The 26,987-nt window shown below is 43.1% G+C and overlaps 1 protein-coding gene across 1 annotated transcript; it reads right to left on the reverse strand.

Annotated features, from left to right (window-relative positions):
• Positions 1-405: 405 nt before the first annotated feature.
• On the reverse strand, positions 406-26,677 carry blk (BLK proto-oncogene, Src family tyrosine kinase). Its single transcript, XM_014206232.3, has 13 exons — positions 26,398-26,677; positions 24,683-24,826; positions 19,795-19,825; positions 19,103-19,196; positions 18,791-18,889; positions 18,191-18,294; positions 17,652-17,801; positions 10,486-10,638; positions 10,079-10,258; positions 9,208-9,284; positions 7,395-7,545; positions 1,606-1,737; positions 406-1,240 (listed from the first exon to the last, which is right to left on the reverse strand). Exons 2-13 carry the CDS (start codon positions 24,773-24,775, stop codon positions 1,038-1,040), a joined length of 1,467 nt encoding a protein of 488 aa, XP_014061707.2. The 5' UTR covers positions 24,776-24,826; positions 26,398-26,677; the 3' UTR covers positions 406-1,037.
• Between the last annotated feature and the right edge of the window lie 310 nt (positions 26,678-26,987).

Consider the following 26,987-nt stretch of genomic DNA (forward strand, 5'->3'; position numbering starts at 1 on the left):
GCAGCATCAATTAAATTACCAATAATATACATTTGTATTGATCAAATTTCATAATTCAGGAGCCCTATAGCGTTGTATGCACATTAAAATGACTGTATAAAAGAGCAAAGTAGGCCTGACATGAAAATGTGTTCTGTTGGGTTCTCTCTTGTAGAAGCCTTTTTTTCCCCCCATGAGGAACCAAGAGAAAGAGTAGTATGTAGGCAAGTCTATGAGGATGAAGGCAAGTCTGTGAGGTCCTGTCCCGACCTAGCCCATACCATAACCATCACCATGCCAAAACACTGTTGCACCCCACCCAACCCAACCCAACCCAACCAACCCAACCCAACCCAACCCAACCCCACCCCAACCCAACCCAACCCAACCCCACCCAACCCAACCCACCCCAACCCAACCCACCCGTCTCAGGATCAGTTGTTGTCTCTACCGGTCCCAAATCTTGGTCAATCCATTGGCCTCTCGTTTTTTTGTCTCGTTTCATCAGTCTGCCTGTTTAAATCTATTTATCTTTTTCTATGGCTATGCCACAAGTCCTTATTAACAGACAAGGACCGACGTAAATAAGTGCAGTCAGATGAAGGAGTCTGTTTCTACTTCAAACTCTGAGGTTTCCATTGCCGTCCTCTTGGATTAATGAACCAGTCTCAGGGCCGGATCTCGTACCGTGGTGTGAAAAAGTCGTTGTACTCTTTTCACACTACTGTGCCCGACCTGAAACGAACTGTCCTGGCTTTGATATTTTCTTTTCTTTTCACACGGTCCTTTTTAGCATGGTTCCAGGCAGTAACTATAGTAGATCTGTGTTGAGTAACATGGGCCACAGCAGGCCAATCTCACTACATCATGGCTTGGCTCAATCAGGGCTGCATCTCATATATATGGACATGTAAGGATGTAGGGATGAAATTTCCATGTCTTCCTCGAGCATTAAAACAAGAACTTTTAAACGTTGACATTTGTCCGTCCCAAAAAATAGTTTTTTGGGGGGGGGGGGGCTTTGACAGAAGCATTGACTGATGACTTTGAGTTCACCGTCAGATCTGCATCTCATATTGTCCCTCAGTGGCGATGAAGAAGTCATTGAGAGTGTCCTGCAGGTGTTCGAAGGTGGGCCGTTCCTCTGGTCTCTCCTTCCAGCAGGTCATCATGAGGTCATATAGTTCCCCAGGACAACCCTCTGGACAGGGCATCCTGTAACACCTGTCCAGGTTACGAATCACATCAGGGTTTGTCATACCTGAGGGAGGGAGGGAGGGAGGGAGGGAGGGAGGGAGGGAGGGAGGGAGGGAGGGAGGGAGGGAGGGAGGGAGGGAGGGAGGGAGGGAGGGAGGGAGGGAGAGGGGGGGTGTTAAGAGGGAGAAAGGATATTCCTGGTGCCCAGGTCTGGTCTAGTGCTGTTGCCATTCCTGTCTGTGGTTTAAGACCTGTCTCTGCCATTCCTGTCTGTGGTTTAAGCCCTGTCTCTACCATTCCTGTCTGTGGTTTGGAGCCCTGTCTCTGCCATTCCTGTCTGTGGTTTAAGCCCTGTCTCTACCATTCCTGTCTGTGGTTTGGAGCCCTGTCTCTACCATTCCTGTCTGTGGTTTGGAGCATTGTTTTTACCTGGATAGGGAATTCTTCCATAGGTGACTATCTCAGTCAGCAGGATGCCGAAAGACCAGACGTCTGACTTTATACTGAACGTTCCAAAGTTGATGGCCTCCGGAGCTGTCCACTTAATGGGAAACTTAGCACCTGGTGTGAGAAAGAGGGAGGGAGAGAGAGATGACGAAACCTGATGTGATTTATAACCTGCACAGTTGTTACACGTTGTACAACCCGTATTTATGTTTATTTCTTTTCCCTTTTGTACTTTAACTATTTGAACATTGTTACAACACTGTATATAGACATAATATGACATTTGAAATATCTCTATTATTTTGGATCTTTTGTAAGTGTAATTTTTACTGTTAATTTTAATTGTTTATTTCACTTTTGTTTATTATCTATTTCACTTGCTTTGGCAATGATAACATGTGTTTCCCCATGCCAATAAAGCCTTTTGAATTGAAATGAGAGAGAGATACACACAGAGAGAGAAAGAGAGAGAAAGAGAGAGAGACAGAGAGAGACAGAGAGAGAGAGAGAGAGAGAGAGAGAGAGAGAGAGAGAGAGAGAGAGAGAGAGCAAGAGATTATTTAAAATTTGTTGTGTCAAATGAATTATCAATCCATATCGCAAGCAATAATGTTATTTTCTCACAGAGGAAAAAGATAGACATCTAGAACGGAACCAAAGATCAGTTTCAGAGCAACGGTGATTAATCTACTTTCGAGATAAGCAAAAGGGTATACTATAAACCAGGAGAGATTAGATAGCCAGCTAACTTGCCTAAAATTTCAGGAAAAAAATATTTTTATTTTGGGGAAATATAAACTTGAAATGGGCATGGGTCTAATTGAGTCAACAACCAAAAACACATATCTAAGTCGAGATGTCTTAATGAACCAGAACATCGATAGTTATTTCTTGTTGCTTATTGATGTCAGCTGGCTAACTCATCCTGAAGATGTATACCTCTCTCTGTTCTCACTAGTTCTCAAAAGTCACAATCAGCAACAATCAGTTATCAGTCAGAAACTTTGGGGTATTTGCACCTAAGTAGTTACATTTTTCTCGTTTTTTGGTGACTTTTATCTAAACCAAAATGGACAAACCTCCCAGTAATGACCTACGCTATCATCTAAGGCCTAGATTCAATCTGATCACGCTTTATTATCAATGAGGCAATGTTCCTGCAACGCTGTCACGGACAACGCAGTCACGGACAACGCAGTCACGGACAAACGCAGTCACGGACAAACGCAGTAATCATTCTGTAAGTCTCTGATCTTACCATCTGATGGGCCCCGACCATCAATCTGTAAGTCTCTGCTCTTACCATCTGATGGCCCCCAGTCATCAATCTATAAGTCTCTGCTCTTACCATCTGATGGGCCTAAGCCATCAACCTGTAAGTCTCTGCTCTTTTGATCTGTGGTCAGTTGTGTTGTGTTGTTTTAGTTGTGTTGTGTTGTATTGTGTTGTGTTGTGTTCTAGCAGGTCTCCACTACATTTCGACCATAACCACGGTGGTTGGTTAGGCTGGCTAGGCTAATAACTAGTTGGCTAAAGAGTTGACTAGATTGCTGGCTAATATAATTGCATATAGCTAACATTCTTTAATAACTGGTTAGATGGTGTCATGTATTTCCAAAACTTTGGTTTACTTTAATGTACAGTGCCTTCAGAAAGTATTTACACCCCTTGACTTTTTCCACATTTTGTTGTGTTACAGCCTGAATTTACAGTGGATTAAATTGAGATTGTTGGTCACTGGCCTACACACAATGCCCCATAATGTCAAAGTTGAATTATGTTTTTAGAAATGGTAAAGAAATTATAAAAAATGAACAGCTTAAATGTCTTGAGTCAATAAGTATTCAACCCCTTTGTTATGGCAAAGTTCAGGAGTAAAAATGTGCTTAACAAGTCACATATTAAATTGCATGGACTCACTCTGTGTGCAATAATAGTGTTTAACATTATTTTTAAATGACTACCACATCTCTCTACCCCACACATAATATCTGTAAGGTCTCTCAGTCGAGCAGTGCATTTCAGACACAGATTTAACCACAAAGACCAGGGAGGTTTTTACCAACGCCTCACAAAGAAGAGCACCTATTGGTAGATGGGTAAAAAAAGAAGAAAAGCATACCTTGAATATCCCTTTGAGCATGGGGAAATTATTAATTACACTTTGGATGGTGTATCAATACACCCAGTCACTACAAAGATACAGGTGTCCTTCCTAACTCAGTTGCCGGAGAGGAAGGAAACCGCTACAGGATTTCACCATGAGGCCAATGTTGACTTTAAAACAGTTACGGAGTTGAATGGCTGTGATTGATGGCTGGGGCCCTTGACCAGCACAAAACCATCCTGTGGCGGACTGTAATAGCATCGAATAGTCCCTGCGATATGCAACTGTTCAGGGAAGTCAGGAACCAATGCACACAGTCAGTCAGGAAAGCAAAGGCTAGCTTTTTCAAACAGAAATGTGCATCCTGTAGCTCTAACACCAAAAGGTTTTGGGACACTAAAGTCCATGGAGAACATGAGGCTAGGCGACACGGTCAACACCGACAAATCCATGATAATCAAAACATTCTGCAAGAGCTGCAAAACCTGGACCCGTACAAATCAGCTGGGCTAGACAATCTGGACCCTCTCTTTCTAAAATTATCCACCGCCATTGTTGCAACCCCTATTACCAGTCTGTTCAACCTCTCTTTCGTTCAGTCCGAGATCCCTAAAGATTGGAAAGCTGCCGCTGTCATCCCCCTCTTCAAAGGGGGTGACACTCTAGACCCAAACTGTTACAGACCTATATCCATCCTGCCCTGCCTTTCTAAAGTCTTTGAAAGCCAAGTTAATAAACAGATCATCGACCATTTAGAATCCCACCGTACCTTGTCCGTTGTGCAATCCGGTTTCCGAGCTGGTCACGGGTGCACCTCAGCCACGCTCAAGGTACTAAACGATATCATAACCGCCATTGATAAAAGACAGTACTGTGCAGCCGTCTTCATCAACCTGGCCAAGGCTTTCGTCAATCACCGTATTCTTATCGGCAGATTCAATAGCCTTGGTTTCTCAAATGACTGCGTCGCCTGGTTCACCAACTACTTTGCAGACAGAGTTCAGTGTGTAAAATCGCAGTGCCTGTTGTCCGGACCTCTGACAGTCTCTATGGGGGTACCACAGGGTTCAATTCTCAGGCCGTCTCTTTTTTCTGTATATATCAACGATGTCGCTCTTGCTGCGGGTGATTCCCTGATCCACCTCTACGCAGACGACACCATTCGGTATACATCTGGCCCTTCTTTGGACACTGTGTTAACTAACCTCCAAACGAGCTTCAATGCCATACAATCGCTGCCTGCACCCGTCCGCCTGACTAACATCACTACTCTGGACGGTTCTGACCTAGAATACGTAGACAACTACAAATACCTAGGTGTCTGGCTAGACTGTGAACTCTCCTTCCAGACTCATATCAAACATCTCCAATCCAAAATCAAATCTAGAATCGGCTTTCTATTTCGCAACAAAGCCTCCTTCACTTACGCCGCCAAACTTACCCTAGTAAAACTGACTATCCTACCGATCCTCGACTTCGGCGATGTCATCTACAAAATAGCTTCCAATACTCTACTCTACTCAGAAAACTGGATGCAGTCTATCACAGTGCCATCCGTTTTGATTGATTGTTTCTGTGGACAGGTGTCTTTTTTACAGGTAACAAACTGAGATTAGGAGCACTCCCTTTAAGAGTGTGCTCCTAATCTCAGCTCGTTAACTGTATAAAAAGACACCTGGGAGCCAGAAATCTTTCTGATTGAGAGGGGGTCAAATACTTATTTCCCTCATTAAAATGCAAATCAATTTATAAAATGTTCGACATGCGTTTTTCTGGATTTCTTTGTTGTTATTCTGTCTCTCACTGTTCAAATAAACCTACCATTAAAATTATAGACTGATCATTTCTTTGTCAGTGGGCAAACGTACAAAATCAGCAGGGGATCAAATACTTTTTTCCCTCAGTGTACATAGACTTTCTTTTTTCTATTGTGTTATTGACTGTAGGCTTGTTTATTCCATGTGTAACTCTGTGTTGTTGTTTCTGTCGCACTGCTTTGTTTTATCTTGGCCAGGTCGCAGTTGTAAATGAGAACTTGTTCTCAACTAGCCTACCTGGTTAAATAAAGGGGAAATAAAAATAAATAAATAAATAAAAATAGGACAAAACTGAGGATTGATCAAGAACTTGACAGAAGTGAAAATAAGGAAGCCTGTACACATAAAAAAAAATCCAAAACATGCATCCTGTTTGCAACAAGGCACTAAAGTAAAACTGCAAAAAATGTGACCAAGCAATGAACATTTTGTCCTGAATACAAAGTGTTATGTTTGGGGTAAATCCAACACAACACGTAACTGAGTACCACTCTCCATATTTTCAAGCATAATGGTGGCTGCATAATGTTATGGGTATGCTTGTAACTAGGCAAGTCAGTTAAGAACAAATTCTTATTTACAATAACGGCCTAGCCCGGATGGCGGTGGGTCAATTGTACGCCACACTATAGAACTCCCAATCATGGCCAGATGTGATACAGCCTGGAATCAAACCAGGGACTGTAGTGATGCCTCTTGCACTGAGATGCAGTGCCTTAGACCGCTGCACCACTCGGGAGCAAGGACTGGGAAGTTTTTCAGAATAAAAAAGAAATGCAATAAATCAAAGAACAGGTTAAATCGTAGAGGAAAACCTGGTTCAGTCTGCTTTCCAACAGACACTGGGAGATGAGTTCACCTTTCAGCAGAACAATAACCTAAAAGGCCTTATATATTTTATTTTTTATTTAACCAGGTAAAGTTAACTGAGAACACATTCTCATTTACAGCAACAACCTGGGGAATAGTTACAGGGGAGAGGAGATTAATGAGACAATTGTAAACTGGGGATGATTAGGTGACCACGATGATATGAGCGCTAGATTGGGAATTTTTCCAGGACACTGGGGTTAGCACCCCTACTCTTACGATAAGTGCCATGAGATCTTTTAGTGACCACAGAGAGTCAGGACACCCGTTTAACATCCCCCCTACACAGGACAAAGTCCCCAATCATTGCACTGGGATATTTTTTAGACCAGTGGAAAAAGTGCCGACCTACTATCCCTCCAACACCACTTCCAGCAGCATCTGGTCTCCCATACAGAAACTGACCAGGACCAACACTCCTTAGCTTCAGAAGCAAGCCAGCAGTGGGATACAGGGTGGTATTCTGCTGGCCTGTATACACTGTACACTGGAGTTGTTTACCAAGAAGATAGTGAATGTTCCTACAAAATATTGACTCAAGGGTGTGAATACTTATGTAAATGTAATATTTCTGTTTTCACTTTGTCATTATGGGGTATTGTCTGTAGATGGGTGATAAAAGAATGTAATCCATTTTGAATTCAGGCTGTAACACAACAAAATGTGGAATAAATCAAGGAGCATGAATACTTTCTGAGGGCACTGTAGCTGTAAGCTAGTTGTTGATAGCAACTGGCTGACTAATTCAGTGCTAAAGTAGCATTAGTAGCCTGGTAGGGCTAACGTTAGCAGGCTAGTAGGGCTAACGTTAGCAGGCTGGTAGGGCTAACGTTAGCAGGCTGGTAGGGCTAACGTTAGCAGGCTGGTAGGGCTACCGTTAGCAGGCTGGTAGGGCTAACGTTAGCAGGCTGGTAGGGCTAACGTTAGCAGGCTGGTAGGGCTAACGTTAGCAGGCTGGTAGGGCTGGTAGGGCATACCTTCTTTTGCTGTGTACTCTGTATCTATGATCCTGGCCAGGCCAAAGTCTGCTATCTTGCAGTGGAGCGTCTCATTGACCAGAATGTTGGCGGCTCGCAGGTCTCTGTGGATATAGTTCTTCTTCTCAATGTAGGCCATGCCTTCAGCTATCTAGTACACGAGAGAGAGAGAGAGAGAGAGAGAGACGAGAGAGACAGACAGAGACGAGAGAGACAGACAGAGACAGAGAGACGAGAGACAGAGAGAGAGAGAGAGAGAGAGAGAGAGAGAGAGAGAGAGAGACAGAGAGAGAGAGACGAGAGAGAGATGAGAGAGACAGAGACAGACAGATCATTTAGACATTTCTAGACAGTCATTTTTATAAAATAGTTTTCAGAGTTCTATTTTAGATAGAATCATTCTGGACCCAAACGATTGATAAAAACACGGAGACTCATGTTGGCTACTGTACACACATGCATCACCGGATGTCAGACCATTTCAATACTCTGACTTATTTTGTTCCTTTGCAGTCACAACGCTCCTTCACTCTATTCTAGTCAGACCTCGGTGCATCTCAAAGGATACCTTCTACCTTATATAGTTCATACATTTTGACCAGGGGCCAGGGTCAAAAGTAGTGCACCACATTGTAAAAAGGATGCCGAACGCATCCACTGTCACAGTAAAGTGGGTTAGACAGGATATGTCCTCTCAAAGGAAGTGACACGTGTGGTCTCAGAGGGGCGAATGCCATGGTGGCGGAAAAAATAAATAAAAACGACCTCACTTGACTTCCTGTCCGGATGTTAATGATGGAGCAGGGCGGGGCTTGAAAACCCAGCAGTACACAATCAGCCCTTTTTAGCCCGCCACAGAAACCACATAAACCACCTCATTTCACACACTAGCTAGCTAAAACTGACACTTTCCACGTGTTTGTGCAGAAAAAAAAATAAACTGCTTTTTAAAACGGATGTATGACAGACTATAAATAGTTGACTTCTCTGAAATGTTTGTTTTGTTTCCTCAACTGGTGTTTGATTCAGTACCTGCCTCATCAAATGGCACCCTATTATCCTACCTAGTCCACTACACATAGGGCTCTGGTCAAAAGCAGTACACTATATCAAAATAGGATGCCATTTTAGGACACACATTGACTAGTGCATACCGTAGTGTTGCTAGGAAGCTATTCAGAGAGAGTCTAGCGTTCTTCAAATTGCAAACTCATCTTTCATCTTTTTTTAAATCAAGACATGGTTTTGGAACAATGTGCCCCCACACATTGACTCTATACCGGTAGCCACCTATTGTTATTTTACTGTCGCTCTTTAATTACTTGTTACTTTTATTTCTTATTCAGATTTTTTTTTTTAACTGCATTGTCGGTTAAGGGCTCGTAAGTAAGCATTTCACTGTAAGGTCTACACACCTGTAGTATTCGGCGCATGTGACTAATACAATTTGATTTGATTTAAAGATCAAATATAGGGGTATAACATTTGGCATATGATACTGGTCAAATATTTTCAATATTTTTTATTTTTAATCCCAGGCCCCCGTCCCCGCAGGAGATCTTTTGCCTTTTGGTAGGGCGTCATTGTAAATAAGAATTTGTTCTTAACTGACTTGCCTAGTTAAATAAAGGTTAAATAAAAATAAATAAATAAATACAATAAAAATGCCAAATGTAATACAATATACATCTTAGAGTCATACACAATTGACCGGATCATGTTTCCATTTCCTGTTGAGCAGTTTTTAAATTTCATGTACATTTGACTCCGACAATTAAGTTGTTTTAGAGGAATGACTTGTATGAGGTCCCACCTGGGCTGACATGTCTATCAGTTTGGTGAGCTTCAACTTCTTGCCCTCGTCTGTTTTCAGGAAGTCCAACAGACTTCCTGTAGATAAGAAAAGAAGACGCACAAAGCTGTTAGAACTGTGGCACTTTACTTCACAGTACAGAAACATCTAGGTACTTACCAGCGTGCAGAAACACTAACCCATTGTTACCACATACTGTACATTTCTAGAGGAATACCAGGTAAATAACAGGTAAATAACAGGTTGAAAGACCATAAAAGAAAGTGTAATTACATTTTCTTCATAATATTTCCTGCAATGACTAAAGCACATAGCAGCGTCCTTCCCATTGAGATATTATCATTTACTAGAGTGGCTGATGTCACAGACCTGCAAAGCTCTAGAATGAGCCGATAATGGCAGCCATCTTGGTCAGGAATAAATTGCAATAGGTCATTGTCAATAAAACGTCACAATAAGCTGCGTTCCGTTTTGTCTCCTGGGCTGCAAGGAGACATCCAGCTCCACTAAAAACCTCGACAACTGCACGACGTTTTCAAGGGGATTTGCAAAGAAATGTTACCATTATTTAGTTGTAATATCATCACCTCTTGAAGAGCATAGTCAGAACTACAAACGTATGATTATTCCATGCGAAACAATTGCACACATTTAGCTCTATCGTCAGAGTTATACAGCATGTAACTGCATGCTTTTCGTGATCAATTAATCATGTAATTTCAGATACGTGACTGTAGCCTATCTCTCTCTCACCATGGTTACACACACAACAAATCTCTCTCTCTCTCTCTCTCTCTCTCTCTCTCTCACCATGGTTACACACACACCAAATCTCTCTCTCTCTCTCTCTCTCTCTCTCTCTCTCTCTCACCATTGATCATGAACTCTGTGACGATGTAGATGGGTTCCATGGTAACGACGGCGTGGAGGCGGACCAGTCTGTCGTGTTGCAGCTGCTTCATCAGGTTAGCCTCCTGGAGGAAGGCCTCAGGCTCCATGGTCCCTTCCTTCAGGGTCTTCACTGCCACCTTCTGATTGCCCTTATAGTAACCTGGCCATAGGGGACGATACGAGAGGAATCCCATAAGTCATAAGCCTTATGTAACGGACTGATGACAGTCTGGAGAAAAGTGGGAAGAACATTAATGCAAAGATAAACATAACACACACACACACACACACACACACACACACACACACACACACACACACACACACACACACACACACACACACACACACACACACACACACACATTGCTTCAGTATATCTCGTACCCATCCAGACTTCTCCAAACTGTCCTGCTCCCAACTTCCTGACCATTTTCAGCGTGTCTCTGGGGATCTCCCACTCGTCCTGGGCCCACGGCTGAATGGGGGCCTTCGGCTTGCAGGGGGCGTTCAGACGCTGACACAACCCATCACACGTACCTATGACACAACAACAGACCCCAGAGAGAATTACAGCCTGTCAGCCATCCCTGTGACACAACAACAGACCCCAGAGAGAATTACAGCCTGTCAGCCATCCCTGTGACACAACAACAGACCCCAGAGAGAATTACAGCCTGTCAGCCATCCCTGTGACACAACAACAGACCCCAGAGAGAATTACAGCCTGTCAGCCATCCCTGTGACACAACAACAGACCCCAGAGAGAATTACAGCCTGTCAGCCATCCCTGTTGCTCAGCAACAGACCCCAGAGAGAATTACAGCCTGTCAGCCATCCCTGTTGCTCAGCAACAGACCCCAGAGAGAATTACAGCCTGTCAGCCATCCCTGTTGCTCAGCAGAGAGAAACACTATTTATACATTTTCATTGTTATTGATTGCGTTAGAGCACCCAGCCAAAAGGCATCTGAAGACGTGTAACAAACGTGATTTGGTGAACCATGCTCACTAGTTTAGTAACCTTTCCAGAGGCCTGATTATTTGAAATAACAAACAAACCAAAAAACTCTGCCATGTTTTTGAAGTCTTCACTTTACATGACATTTAGGCCTGGATTCAATCGGATCAAGTGTTAACCGGCGATGGCAGACACCAGCCTAGCGGATGTTTTTTGCTGTCGGAGGTGGAACTGTGTTGGAGCAGTCAAAATAAGTGAAGCGCTGCTCTTGAGAGCAATGTCTTGAAGCCACACCCGCCCCACTCATGTTAGAAGTTCAATATGAGAATGTGTAGATTATGTCGAAATACTTACACACAAATGTAAAAATCATTCCAAAAAAACAAATTAGGATTTATATCATTCTAATGGAGGTGTAGATTACATCTGTCATCCTATTGGAGGTGTAGATTACATCTGTCATCCTATTGGAGGTGTAGATTACATCTGTCATCCTAATGGAGGTGTAGATTACATCTGTCATCCTAATGGAGGTATATATTACATCTGTCATCCTAATGGAGGTGTAGATTACATCTGTCATCCTATTGGAGGTGTAGATTACATCTGTCATCCTATTGGAGGTATATATTACATCTGTCATCCTAATGGAGGTGTAGATTACATCTGTCATCCTATTGGAGGTGTAGATTACATCTGTCATCCTATTGGAGGTATATATTACATCTGTCATCCTAATGGAGGTGTAGATTACATCTGTCATCCTATTGGAGGTATAGATTACATCTGTCATCCTATTGGAGGTGTAGATTACATCTGTCATCCTATTGGAGGTGTAGATTACATCTGTCATCCTATTGGAGGTATATATTACATCTGTCATCCTATTGGAGGTATAGATTACATCTGTCATCCTATTGGAGGTGTAGATTACATCTGTCATCCTATTGGAGGTATATATTACATCTGTCATCCTAATGGAGGTGTAGATTACATCTGTCATCCTATTGGAGGTGTAGATTACATCTGTCATCCTATTGGAGGTATAGATTACATCTGTCATCCTAATGGAGGTGTAGATTACATCTGTCATCCTAATGGAGGTATAGATTACATCTGTCATCCTATTGGAGGTATAGATTACATCTGTCATCCTATTGGAGGTGTAGATTACATCTGTCATCCTATTGGAGGTGTAGATTACATCTGTCATCCTGTAGATTACATCTGTCATCCTATTGGAGGTGTAGATTACATCTGTCATCCTAATGGAGGTATAGATTACATCTGTCATCCTATTGGAGGTATAGATTACATCTGTCATCCTATTGGAGGTATAGATTACATCTGTCATCCTATTGGAGGTGTAGATTACATCTGTCATCCTAATGGAGGTGTAGATTACATCTGTCATCCTATTGGAGGTATAGATTACATCTGTCATCCTATTGGAGGTATAGATTACATCTGTCATCCTGTAGATTACATCTGTCATCCTGTAGATTACATCTGTCATCCTATTGGAGGTGTAGATTACATCTGTCATCCTGTAGATTACATCTGTCATCCTGTAGATTACATCTGTCATCCTAATGGAGGTATAGATTACATCTGTCATCCTGTAGATTACATCTATCATCCTAATGGAGGTGTAGATTACATCTGTCATCCTGTAGATTACATCTATCATCCTAATGGAGGTGTAGATTACATCTGTCATCCTGTAGATTACATCTGTCATCCTATTGGAGGTGTAGATTACATCTGTCATCCTGTAGATTACATCTGTCATCCTAGTGGAGGTGTAGATTACATCTGTCATCCTAGTGGAGGTGTAGATTACATCTGTCATCCTGTAGATTACATCTGTCATCCTGTAGATTACATCTGTCATCCTGTAGATTACATCTGTCATCCTAATGGAGGTATAGATTACATCTGTCATCCTAGTGGAGGTGTAGATTACATCTGTCATCCTAGTGGAGGTGTAGATTACATCTGTCATCCTGTAGATTACATCTGTCATCCTAGTGGAGGTGTAGATTACATCTGTCATCCTGTAGATTACATCTGTCATCCTGTAGATTACATCTGTCATCCTAGTGGAGGTGTAGATTACATCTGGCATCCTGTAGATTACATCTGTCATCCTAGTGGAGGTGTAGATTACATCTATCATCCTAATGGAGGTATAGATTACATCTGTCATCCTGTAGATTACATCTGTCATCCTAATGGAGGTATAGATTACATCTGTCATCCTGTAGATTGCATCTGTCATCCTAGTGGAGGTGTAGATTACATCTGGCATCCTGTAGATTACATCTGTCATCCTAGTGGAGGTGTAGATTACATCTATCATCCTAATGGAGGTATAGATTACATCTGTCATCCTGTAGATTACATCTGTCATCCTAATGGAGGTATAGATTACATCTGTCATCCTGTAGATTACATCTGTCATCCTGTAGATTACATCTGTCATCCTAATGGAGGTATAGATTACATCTATCATCCTGTAGATTACATCTGTCATCCTGTAGATTACATCTGTCATCCTAATGGAGGTATAGATTACATCTATCATCCTGTAGATTACATCTGTCATCCTGTAGATTACATCTGTCATCCTGTAGATTACATCTGTCATCCTAATGGAGGTATAGATTACATCTGTCATCCTGTAGATTACATCTGTCATCCTGTAGATTACATCTGTCATCCTAATGGAGGAGTAGATCATGTCTCACATTCCAGTGTTCCAATTTGTAAAGAAGGCTGCATTTTTACAAGGTCCCAAACAGAACCCACGGAACGTTTCAGCAGATCCTTTCAACCATAGGCTATGAGGCTTTTTAACACAAACACTTAGATGTTATTATTCATTGATAATGTGCTGATTTTAGTGTCTGTGTTGCGTTTTTATGGCGTATTTATTGGTAATGTATGTATTGGCTGGTGCAATCAAATTTCCCCTCTGGGGGATTAATAAAATACTATTTTATGGCGACTCCGCTTTAAATACAGTGCATTCGGAAAGTATTCAGACCCCTTGACTTTTTCCATATTTTGTTACGTTATTGTAAAAAAAAAATTTTTTAAATGCCCTCAACAATCTACACACCATAATGAAAAAGCAAAAATATGTTTTTATAAATTTTTGCAAATATATTATCAATAAAAAAAACTGAAATAACACATTTATGCAAGTATTCAGACCGGTTACTCAGTATTTTTTTTTTAACCCCTTACTCTTGTGGTATCCATTGGTAGTAGTTACAGTCCTGTCTCATCGCTGCAACTCCCGTACGGACTCGGGAGAGGCAAAGGTTGAGAGCCACGCGTCCTCCAAAACACAACCCAACCCAAGCCAAGCCAAGCCAAGCCGCACTGCTTCTTGACACAATGCACATCCAACCCAGAAACCAGCCTCACCAATGTGTCTCAGGAAACACCATACACCTGGCCAGCGTGAACTGCACCTGGACCACCACAGGAGTCGCTAGTGCACGATGAGACAAGGATATTCATGCCAGCCAAACCCTCCCTAACCCAGACAATGCTGGGCCAATTGTGCGTCGCCCCATGGGCCTCCCAGTCGCAGCCAGCTGCGACAGAGCCTGGGCTCAAACCCAGAATCTCTGGTGGCACAGCTAGCACTGTGATGCAGTGCCTTAGACCACTGCACCACCCAGGAGGCACACTCAGTACTTTGTTGAAGAACCTTTGGCGGCGATTACAGTCTCGAGTCTTCTTGGGTATTACGCTACAATCGTGGCACTCCTGTATTTGGGGAGTTTCTCCCATTCTTCTCTGCAGATTCTCTCAAGCTGGATGGGGAGCGTCGCTGCACAGATATTTTCAGGTCTTTCCAGAGATGTTAGATCGGTTTCAAGTCAACTTGTGCTAAGAGTCATTGTCCTGTTGGAAAGTGAACCTTCTGAGGTCCTGAGCGCTTTGGAGCAGGTTTTCATTAAGGAGTTCTCTTTACTCTGTTCATCTTTCCTCAACCCTGACTAGTCACCCAGTCCCTGCCGCTGAAAAAACATCCCATTTTACATTTAAGTCATTTAGCAGACGCTCTTATCCAGAGCGACTTACAGTAGTGAATGCATACATTTCATAATTATTTTTTTGTACTGGCCCCCCGTGGGAATCAAACCCACAACCCTGGCGTTGCGCACACCATGCTCTACCAACAGAGCCACAGGGAAGGCCCCACAGCATGATGCTGCCACAGGGGGACTCCAATCAAGTTTTAAAAACATCTCAAGGATGATCAATAGTAACAGGATGTACCTGAGCTCAATTTCAAGTCTCATAGCAAAGGGGCTGAATACTTAAGTAAATAAGGTATATCCATTTTTGACCCCTTTCTCATGATATCCAATTGGTAGTTACAGTCTCATCACTGCAAGTTCTGTACAGACTCAGAAGAGGCAAAGGTCGAGAGCCATGTATCCTTAACCCAGGAAGCGAACCGCACCAACACATACCACTTCATGAGTATCCCAGTCGCAGCCAGCTGCAACACACCTGGGATTGAACCCAGGTCTCAGAGTGATGCCTCTAGCACTGCAATGCAGTGCCTTAAACCACTGTGCCACTTAGGAAGTGCTGTTTTTTAATTTTAATAAATGTGCTAACATTTCAGAAAACCTGTTGTTGCTTTGTCATTATGGAGTATTGTTTACAGATAAAAATAAGGATAAAAATCTATTTCATCCATTTTAGAATATGGCTGTAACGTAACAATATGTGGAAAAAGTCAAGGGGTTTGAATACTTTCCCGAATGCACTGTATCTATCTTAAATACCTCATACCTCTCCACATTGATCTGGTACTGGTACTCCCTGTATATAGCTCCACATTGATCTGGTACTCCCTGTATATAGCTCCACATTGATCTGGTACTTCCTGTATATAGCTCCACATTGATCTGGTACTCCCTGTATATAGCTCCACATTGATCTGGGCCTCCCTGTATATAGCTCCACATTGATCTGGTACTCCCTGTATATAGCTCCACATTGATCTGGTACTTCCTGTATATAGCTCCACATTGATCTGGTACTGGTACTCCCTGTATATAGCTCCACATTGATCTGGGCCTCCCTGTATATAGCTCCACATTGATCTGGTACTCCCTGTATATAGCTCCACATTGATCTGGGCCTCCCTGTATATAGCTCCACATTGATCTGGTACTCCCTGTATATAGCTCCACATTGATCTGGTACTTCCTGTATATAGCTCCACATTGATCTGGTACTCCCTGTATATAGCTCCACATTGATCTGGTACTTCCTGTATATAGCCCCACATTGATCTGGTACTGGTACTCCCTGTATATAGCTCCACATTGATCTGGTACTGGTACTTCCTGTATATAGCTCCACATTGATCTGGTACTTCCTGTATATAGCTCCACATTGATCTGGTACTGGTACTTCCTGTATATAGCTCCACATTGATCTGGTACTTCCTGTATATAGCTCCACATTGATCTGGTACTTCCTGTATATAGCTCCACATTGATCTGGTACTGGTACTCCCTGTATATAGCTCCACATTGATCTGGTACTGGTACTTCCTGTATATAGCTCCACATTGATCTGGTACTTCCTGTATATAGATCCACATTGATCTGGTACTGGTACTCCCTGTATATAGCTCCACAGTGATCTGGTACTGGTACTCCCTGTATATAGCTCCACAGTGATCTGGTACTCCCTGTATATAGCTCCACATTGATCTGGTACTGGTACTCCCTGTATATAGTGCCATTCTTGTGTATTTTATTTCTCTTATGCTACAAATACAAATGTTCTACATTGTTGAGAAGGGCTCGTAAGCAAGCATTTCATTGTAAAGTCTACAACCGTTGTATTCGGCTCAGGGTACAAATAAAATGTGATTTGATGAGAGTGAAGAGTGAAGCGATCTGACTTACGAATGTATCTGGGGGGGCTGGTCTGCTTACTTGGTTATTAGGTTACCATAGTAGAGGAAAGAACACTGCTCACCTCGACAGGAAATGAAGCGGTGCACAACATAAGGCAGAGAACCTCCTTAAGCTTCTAATCAAGATGACTTTACTTCACTATATATAAAGAGTTGATGTACTTCCTGCCAGCTGGTAAAAAACGATCCTCATCCTCTCATACAGGTAACATATAGATAGATATAGGTTGGCCTATTTGGTCTATTTTACGTGTAAGGAAGTCAAGTTGTTAAGTTTGCTGAAGCGGTGAAGAGGTCAGTGATTGTTCACCAAGCAGTGATAGAACGTTACGCAATCTCAAGTGAATCACGAGGCCACGACCAACGTAGCGCTGCTTAAATCTACACTCAGGTTGAACAACATCGGTGTTGTAGCTGGTTTACTTTGAAATGCTACACGATGATTGGATTCCAGTCTACGGCTTTTACTCCTTGACCTTAAGAGGGAAAATGAACTTTAACCTCAAACCCCCTTTTATGGGTTTTTTAAAATTTATTTTCAAAAAAATGTATTCTTTACCCCAGGAAAACTTCAACAGTAGACTATCCAGGGAAATAAAGAAAAATGTTTATGGTCATTTTAACTCACGGGTGTAGTGCTTGACCAGCTCCTGCAGGGAGGAGAAGGAAGTAGACGGAGAGATGTAGAACCCTCCGTTATCCAGGGAGCGGATCTTGTAGTGCTTCACCACATCCCCATGCTCCGGCCCTGCGTCTCTGACGGACAGGGAGAAAGCACCTTTGGGGGCGACATGTCAATGATACATACAGTGTTAGTGTGTTAGATACTACTGCACGGTCGGGAACTAGAAGCACAATCATTTTTCGCTACACTCACATTAACATCTGATAACCATGTGTATGTGACAAATAAAATAACATTTGATTTGATTAGCTTACAGTTTTACGAGTCTTTTTTTCAGTCCTTGATATTGGTTTGTATCAGTTTGTTTACTGTATATGTCAATTCTGTTAATGTCAATTATATGGTTATAGATACAAGATGGATGATTTGTCCATTCCAAGTCTTTCAGTATTATATTTTTGGAGCTATTTTGAATAAAAAAATAAATGTTGTGTTGAAAATGGAGACGTTGTACTTTAAAAGGCCGAGAGGATGATTCTGACCTTTGGTGGTCTCACTCTCTCGAACTAGAAATGACCCAACTTTATTCCCCGGAGCCAGGAGCAGACGCTCTGTCTCTCGACGACTCAGGTCCTTGAAAAACCATCTACAATACATGGAAGAACAGGGAAGTGTTGCCAAATAATGTGTTACATACTTAGCATACTGATACAGGAAGCATACGGATACAGGAAGCATACGGATACAGGAAGTATACGGATACAGGAAGCATACGGATACAGGAAGTATACGGATACAGGAAGCATACTGATACAGGAAGCATACGGATACAGGAAGCATACGGATATAGGAAGCATACGGATACAGGAAGCATTCGGATACAGGAAGCATTCGGATACAGGAAGCATACTGATACAGGAAGCATACTGATACAGGAAGCATACTGATACAGGAAGGATATGGATACAGGAAGCATACTGATACAGGAAAGGAAAGTGTTTTTAATTTCCTGTCAACACAACTCAGTTCATTTATAATGATCTATTGTGAAGTATGTATTGTAAACGTATGATAACCCATGTTCGAAGTGTTCAATTATCAAAAAGAAAATGGCTGACTTATGTCAGAGCAGATTCACTTACTTTTCTATTTCTAAGGTGTCTACTCTGGCCACGTACGTACATGGAATGCACCCTTCCTCTCCCGTCACCAGTGACTTAGCAAGCCACCAGTCCCCGTTCCTTCAAAGAACAACAATAGAGCATGTTTTGTCTATTTCGTTACAAGTCAAAATGAGGTACGTAACGGCACCTCCAAAGGGTACTGCTATCCTGTATTATTACACCGAGGATATGTTATCAGACTATTATCTGAGAACCCAACATTAGCATGACATCTCCCTATTATAATAATGAGTGACCGTTTGTTCTAAATCAGAACTGTAGTCTACTCACTCCTGGAGGATCTGAAGCTTCTCTCCCTTTCTGAACGGTAGGTCATTGTCAGCGGTTGGTTTGAAGTCGTGCAGAGCAATGACAACGTCTTCGTCTGGAAGGGACAGGAATATATGTAAAGGTGAAGTTTGCTTAATATCAAGAAATAAGGGTTTCGTGTCAGTAAAACTCGGACAATAGTCGTCATTGTAAAAGGGTTTGCAAAATTATGTTCTGAAACAGGTTGACAAATGATGTTATGAAACAGGTTGACAAATGATGTTCTGAAACAGGTTGAAAAATGATGTTCTGAAACAGGTTGAAAAATGATGTTCTGAAACAGGTTAACAAATGATGTTATGAAACAGGTTAACAAATGATGTTATGAAACAGGTTAACAAATGATGTTCTGAAACAGGTTGACAAATGATGTTATGAAACAGGTTGAAAAATGATGTTCTGAAACAGGTTAACAAATGATGTTCTGAAACAGGTTGACAAATGATGTTATGAAACAGGTTAACAAATGATGTTCTGAAACAGGTTGACAAATGATGTTATGAAACAGGTTAACAAATGATGTTCTGAAACAGGTTGACAAATGATGTTCTGAAACAGGTTGACAAATGATGTTATGAAACAGGTTGACAAATGATGTTCTGAAACAGGTTAACAAATGATGTTATGAAAAAGGTTGAAAAATTGTAACTTACCATTACCGGAAGCCTGTTCCGTATTGTGTGCCTGAGTGGGGAAAATATATTTGTGAGAATGATAAGATGTCATATTATCGTTATTCATAAAGACACCAAATAAATCTAGAAAATCAGTAACCATGTTAATCCCTGATTCACATCTATGATGTCATACATGGAACAAAAATAGGGCAAAGGGTCAAATAACCGTTTTGAGAAACAGTGGAATGAATTGTCCACTTTCGTTACTCTATTGTCAAATCAAATCAAATGTCACGTGCGCTGAATACGATGAAATGCTTATTTTACAAGCCCTTAACCAACAATGCTGTTTTAAGAAAATAGAGTTAAGAAAATACTTACTAAATAAGCTAAAACAAAATAAAATAACAATATTGAGGCTATATACAAGGGGTATCGGTAACAATTCAATGTGCGGGGGTTAAGGTGAGTGGAGGTCATCTGTACATGTACGGTAGGTAGGGGTAAAGTGACTATGCATAGATAATAAACAGCAAGTAGCAGCAGTGTTAAAACAAGGCCTTTAACCAACAATGCAGTTTTAAGAAAATACCCCCAAAAAAGTAAGAGATAAGAATAACAAATAATTAAAGAGCAGCACTAAATAACAATAGTGGGGCCGGGTATACGGTCGAGCAGGGGGCTATCGGGGGTACCGGTACAGAGTCAATGTGGAGGCTATATACAGGGGGTACCGGTACAGAGTCAATGTGGAGGCTCAGGGGTACCGGTCGAGCGGGAGGCCGGGGTACCGGTACAGAGTCAATGTGGAGGCTATATACAGGGGGTACCGGTACAGAGTCAATGTGGAGGCTATATACAGGGGGTACCGGTACAGAGTCAATGTGGAGGCTATATACAGGGGGTACCGGTACAGAGTCAATGTGGAGGCTATATACAGGGGGTACCGGTACAGAGTCAATGTGGAGACTATATACAGGGGGTACCGGTACAGAGTCAATGTGGAGACTATATACAGGGGGTACCGGTACAGAGTCAATGTGGAGGCTATATACAGGGGGTACCGGTACAGAGTCAATGTGGAGGCTATATACAGGGGGTACCGGTACAGAGTCAATGTGGAGGCTATATACAGGGGGTACCGGTACAGAGTCAATGTGGAGGCTATATACAGGGGGTACCGGTACAGAGTCAACGGGGAGGCTATATACAGGGGGTACCAGTACAGAGTCAATGTGGAGGCTATATACAGGGGGTAGCGGTACAGAGTCAATGTGGAGGCTATATACAGGGGGTACCAGTACAGAGTCAATGTGGAGGCTATATACAGGGGGTACCGGTACAGAGTCAATGTGGAGGCTATATACAGGGGGAAACGGTACAGAGTCAATGTGGAGGCTATATACAGGGGGTAGCGGTACAGAGTCAATGTGGAGGCTATATACAGGGGGTACCGGTACAGAGTCAATGTGGAGGCTATATACAGGGGGTACCGGTACAGAGTCAATGTGGAGGCTATATACAGGGGGTACCGGTACAGAGTCAATGTGGAGGCTATATACAGGGGGTACCGGTACAGAGTCAATGTGGAGGCTATATACAGGGGGTAGCGGTACAGAGTCAATGTGGAGGCTATGTACAGGGTGTACTGGTACAGAGTTAATGTGCGGGGGCACCAGTGTTGAGGTAATTGAGATAATATGTACATGTAGGTAGAGTTATTAAAGTGACTATGCATAGATAATAACAGAGTAGCAGCAGTGAAGAAAGGGGGGGGGGGGCAATGCAAATAGTCTGGGTAGCCATTTGATTAGCTGTTCAGGAGTCTTATGGCTTGGGGGTAGAAGCTGTTTAGAAGCCTCTTGTACTTAGACTTGGTGTTCCGGTACCGCATGCCGTGCGGTAGTAGAGAGAACAGTCTATGACTTGGGTGGCTGGAGTCTTTGACCATTTTTGGGGCTTCCTCTGACACCGCCTGGTATAGAGGTCATGGATGGCAGGAAGCTTGGCCCCAGTGATGTACTGGGCTGTACGCACTACCCTCTTTCTAGGATAATGGTGTTGATGTGAGCCATGACCAGCCTTTCCAAGCATTTCATGGCTACAGATGTGATTTCTATGGGTCGGTAGTCATTTAGGCCGGTTACCTTAGTGTTCTTGGGCACAGGGACTATGGCGGTCTGCTTGAAACATGTTGGTATTACAGACTCGGACAGGGAGAGGTTGAAAATGTCAGTGAAGACACTTGCCAGTTGGTCAGTGCATTCTCACAGTACAAGTCCTGGTAATCAGTCTGGCCCTGCAGCCTTGTGAATGTTGACCTGTTTAAAGGTCTTACTCACATTGGCTGCGGAGAGAGTGATCACACAGTCATCCAGAACAGCTGATGCTCTTATGCATGTTTCAGTGTTACTTGCCTCGAAGCGAGCATAGAAGTTATTTAGCTCATCTGGTAGGCTCGTGTCACTGTTGTGCTTCCCTTTGTAGTCTGTAATCGTTTGCAAGCCCTGCCACATCCGACGAGCGTCAGAGCCGGTGTAGTACGATTCGATCTTAGTCCTGTATTGATGCTTTACCTGTTTGATGGTTCGTCGGAGGGCATAGCGGGATTTCTTATAAGCTTCCGGGTTAGGAGCCTTTTGGACCTAGATTTGGCGCTCCGGTATTCCTTGCCGTGCGGTAGCAGAGAGAACAGTCTATGACTAGGGTGACTGGAGACTTTGACAATTTTTTGGGCCTTCCTCTAACACCGCCTGGTATAGAGGTCCTGGATGGCAGGAAGCTTGGCCCCAGTGATGTTCTGGGCTGTACGCACTACCCTCTGTGGGGCCTTGCGGTCGGATGCCGAGCATTCGACATACCAGGCGGTGATGCAACCGGTCAGAATGCTCTCGATGGTGCAGCTGTAGAACTTTTTGAGGATCTGGGGACCCATGTCATCTTTCATACATACAGTACAGTGTGGTTGGAGGAGTTGGGTGTATATAGGTACTCACAGTGTGGTTGGAAGAGTTGGGTGTATATAGGTACTCACAGTGTGGGTGGAGGAGTTGGGTGTATATAGGTACTCACAGTGTGGTTGGAGGAGTTGGGTGTGTATAGGTACTCACAGTGTGGTTGGTGGAGTTGGGTGTATATAGGTACTCACAGTGTGGTTGGAGGAGTTGGGTGTATATAGGTACTCACAGTGTGGTTGGAAGAGTTGGGTGTGTATATAGGTACTCACAGTGTGAGTGGAGGAGTTGGGTGTATATAGGTACTCACAGTGTGGTTGGTGGAGTTGGGTGTGTATATAGGTACTCACAGTGTGGTTGGAGGAGTTGGGTGTGTATATAGGTACTCACAGTGTGGTTGGTGGAGTTGGGTGTGTATATAGGTACTCACAGTGTGGTAGGTGGAGTTGGGTGTGTATATAGGTACTCACAGTGTGGTTGGTGGAGTTGGGTGTATATAGGTACTCACAGTGTGGTTGGAAGAGTTGGGTGTGTATATAGGTACTCACAGTGTGGTTGGAAGAGTTGGGTGTATATAGGTACTCACAGTGTGGGTGGAGGAGTTGGGTGTATATAGGTACTCACAGTGTGGTTGGAGGAGTTGGGTGTGTATAGGTACTCACAGTGTGGTTGGTGGAGTTGGGTGTATATAGGTACTCACAGTGTGGTTGGAGGAGTTGGGTGTATATAGGTACTCACAGTGTGGTTGGAAGAGTTGGGTGTGTATATAGGTACTCACAGTGTGAGTGGAGGAGTTGGGTGTATATAGGTACTCACAGTGTGGTTGGTGGAGTTGGGTGTGTATATAGGTACTCACAGTGTGGTTGGAGGAGTTGGGTGTGTATATAGGTACTCACAGTGTGGTTGGTGGAGTTGGGTGTGTATATAGGTACTCACAGTGTGGTTGGTGGAGTTGGGTGTGTATATAGGTACTCACAGTGTGGTTGGTGGAGTTGGGTGTATATAGGTACTCACAGTGTGGTTGGAGGAGTTGGGTGTGTATATAGGTACTCACAGTGTGGTTGGTGGAGTTGGGTGTATAGGTACTCACAGTGTGGTTGGAGGAGTTGGGTGTGTATATAGGTACTCACAGTGTGGTTGGTGGAGTTGGGTGTGTATATAGGTACTCACAGTGTGGTTGGTGGAGTTGGGTGTGTATATAGGTACTCACAGTGTGGTTGGAGGAGTTGGGTGTGTATATAGGTACTCACAGTGTGGTTGGTGGAGTTGGGTGTGTATATAGGTACTCACAGTGTGGTTGGTGGAGTTGGGTGTGTATATAGGTACTCACAGTGTGGTTGGTGGAGTTGGGTGTGTATATAGGTACTCACAGTGTGGTTGGAGGAGTTGGGTGTGTATATAGGTACTCACAGTGTGGTTGGTGGAGTTGGGTGTGTATATAGGTACTCACAGTGTGGTTGGAGGAGTTGGGTGTGTATATAGGTACTCACAGTGTGGTTGGAGGAGTTGGGTGTGTATATAGGTACTCACAGTGTGGTTGGTGGAGTTGGGTGTGTATATAGGTACTCACAGTGTGGTTGGTGGAGTTGGGTGTGTATATAGGTACTCACAGTGTGGTTGGTGGAGTTGGGTGTGTATATAGGTACTCACAGTGTGGTTGGAGGAGTTGGGTGTGTATATAGGTACTCACAGTGTGGTTGGAGGAGTTGGGTGTGTATATAGGTACTCACAGTGTGGTTGGTGGAGTTGGGTGTGTATATAGGTACTCACAGTGTGGTTGGAGGAGTTGGGTGTGTATATAGGTACTCACAGTGTGGTTGGAGGAGTTGGGTGTGTATATAGGTACTCACAGTGTGGTTGGAGGAGTTGGGTGTGTATATAGGTACTCACAGTGTGGTTGGAGGAGTTGGGTGTGTATATAGGTACTCACAGTGTGGTTGGAGGAGTTGGGTGTGTATATAGGTACTCACAGTGTGGTTGGTGGAGTTGGTGGTTTGAGAGCCTTTCCCTGGATGCTGGATGTCAACTTTCTGACGTTTCTGACCACTGCAGCTGGAACCCATCCTTTTATAATGCGCTGATCCACATCAGTGTCTCTAGGGTCCTGCCCTGGGCTGAAAATGAACACATCAATTAATCCATCAAGCAATCAATCAATCAATTAATCCATCAATCAATCAAATGAAATCAATTCATGTAACTTTCCCACAGAGGAGTGAAATGCGATTTGTGAAAAGTGGAAACATGATTTAAAAACACAGAGGTCCGTACAAAAGTGTGTATCTATTACCCTCTGGGATTCAGTAAGCTAAAATATTAAATTCACAGTCTGTCAGTTTGTGGATAGAACACCGAACGCTAACGTTCTGTATCAGAACAGTCACAGAACAGTCACAGAACAGTTGATCTTTAGTAACTGTTTACTGCCAGTGGCATTGTGCATACACCCTGTGTCAAAGGAAGCTGTAGAGGATCTGAGATGTAGGCTGTCGTCTGAGGTGGCACCCTATTCCCCGGTGCACTACTGTCAGTATGGGACCCTGGCCAAAAGTAGAGCACTATATATATAGGGAATAGGGTGCCATAGGGCCCTGGCCAAAAGTAGAGCACTATATATAGGGAATAGGGTGCCATAGGGCCCTGGGCAAAAGTAGAGCACTATATAGGGAATAGGGTGCCATAGGGCCCTGGGCAAAAGTAGAGCACTATATAGGGAATAGGGTGCCATAGGGCCCTGGGCAAAAGTAGAGCACTATATATATAGGGAATAGGGTGCCATAGGGCCCTGGCCAAAAGTAGGGAAAGGGGCACTATATAGGGAATAGGGTGCCATAGGGCCCTGGCCAAAAGTAGAGCACTATATAGGGAATAGGGTGCCATTTGAGACGCGACTCGGGGTTTCCCGCATTCGACGGTTCTTTAAAATGCATTATTACTACAGTACATCGTTAATACCCACTGTTTCAAATAACACTAGTCATGTAAGCGTATTAAAATATCTGTCCGATCCAGGTTAAAGTGTGTAGACGTATACACCGAATGTACAAACACTAGGAACACCTTCCTAATACTGAGTCGCACCACCCCCCCCCCCCCCCCCCCACCTTTTTGCCCTCAGAACTGCCTCAATTCGTAAGGGCATGGGACTCTACAAGGTGTTGAAAAGCGTTTCCACAGGGATGCTGGCCCCATGTTGACTCCAACGCTTCCCACAGTTGCGTCAAGTTGGCTGGATGTCCTTTGGGTGGTGGACCATTCTTGATACACACAGGAAACTGTTGAGCGTTCTTGTGTTGCAGTTTTTGACACACTCAAACCGGTGTGCCTGGCACCTACTACCATACCCCGTTCAAAGGTGCTTAAATATTTAGCCTTGCTCACTCACCCTCTGAATGACACACATACACAATCCATGTCTCAATTGTCTCAAGGCTTAAAAATCCTTCTTTAACCATGTCTCCTCCCCTTCATCTACACTGATTGAAGTGGATATAACAAGTGATATTAATAAGGGATCATAGCTTTCACCTGGATTAACCTGCTCACTCTGTCATAATGTTTTGTACAATCAGTGTATGATGCTTTAAAATATATAACATGATATCACATCAAAAATAAGTAAAACAACACACTTTCAGATAGCTACAATATGAAATATGAATTATTATCATTTATTCTTAAATACCTTGAACTTGGTCTTCACTTGTGTCATCAAAAGTATTCCAGTTTGAAGTGTCTGCTATTTCCTTATTCAACTCTCTCTCTCTCCCTCTCTCGCTCTCTCTCTCTCGCTCTCTCTCTCGCTCTCTCTCTCTCTCTCTCTCTCTCTCTCTCTTTCTCTCTCTCTATCTCTCTTTCTTTCTCTCTCTCTATCTCTCTTTCTTTCTTTCTTTCTATCTCTCTCTCTCTCTCATAACTCCATCCTTCAAAAGACACAAACACACTGTTAAGCACCCTGTGTCTTTCCTTAGGGACCACATTAGTTGAACTAGATTAGACAGTAGTTGTTGTGTTTATTTATACTGATGGTCCACTCCCTTTCCTGTATTGGGATGGCCACATTTTCAAACGGTAGGCAATGCTAATCATATGGTGTGTGTGTGTGTGTGTGTGTGTGTGTGTGTGTGTGTGTGTGTGTGTGTGTGTGTGTGTGTGTGTGTGTGTGTGTGTGTGTGTGTGTGTGTGTGTGTGTGTGTGTGTGTGTGTGTGTGTGTGTGTGTGTGTGTGTGTGTGTGGGCGTGTATGCTTGCGTGCGTCTCTGTGTGCATCGACGGT

Source organism: Salmo salar, chromosome 06 (assembly GCF_965601325.2).
Source record: "Salmo salar chromosome 06, fSalSal1, whole genome shotgun sequence".
In the NCBI taxonomy this organism is placed as follows: Eukaryota; Metazoa; Chordata; class Actinopteri; order Salmoniformes; family Salmonidae; genus Salmo; species Salmo salar.

Excerpts from the sequence above, each read along its gene's own strand:
- blk (XM_014206232.3), bottom strand. The coding sequence starts at position 24,775 with ATGGGTTCCAGCTGCAGTGGTCAGAAACGTCAGAAAGTTGACATCCAG. Across the intron at positions 19,197-19,794 it reads GGAACAGGCTTCCGGTAATG|ACGAAGACGTTGTCATTGCT; the intron begins GTAAGTTACAAT and ends TGTCCCTTCCAG. Across the intron at positions 9,285-10,078 it reads CACAGAGTTCATGATCAATG|GAAGTCTGTTGGACTTCCTG; the intron begins GTGAGAGAGAGA and ends TCTTATCTACAG.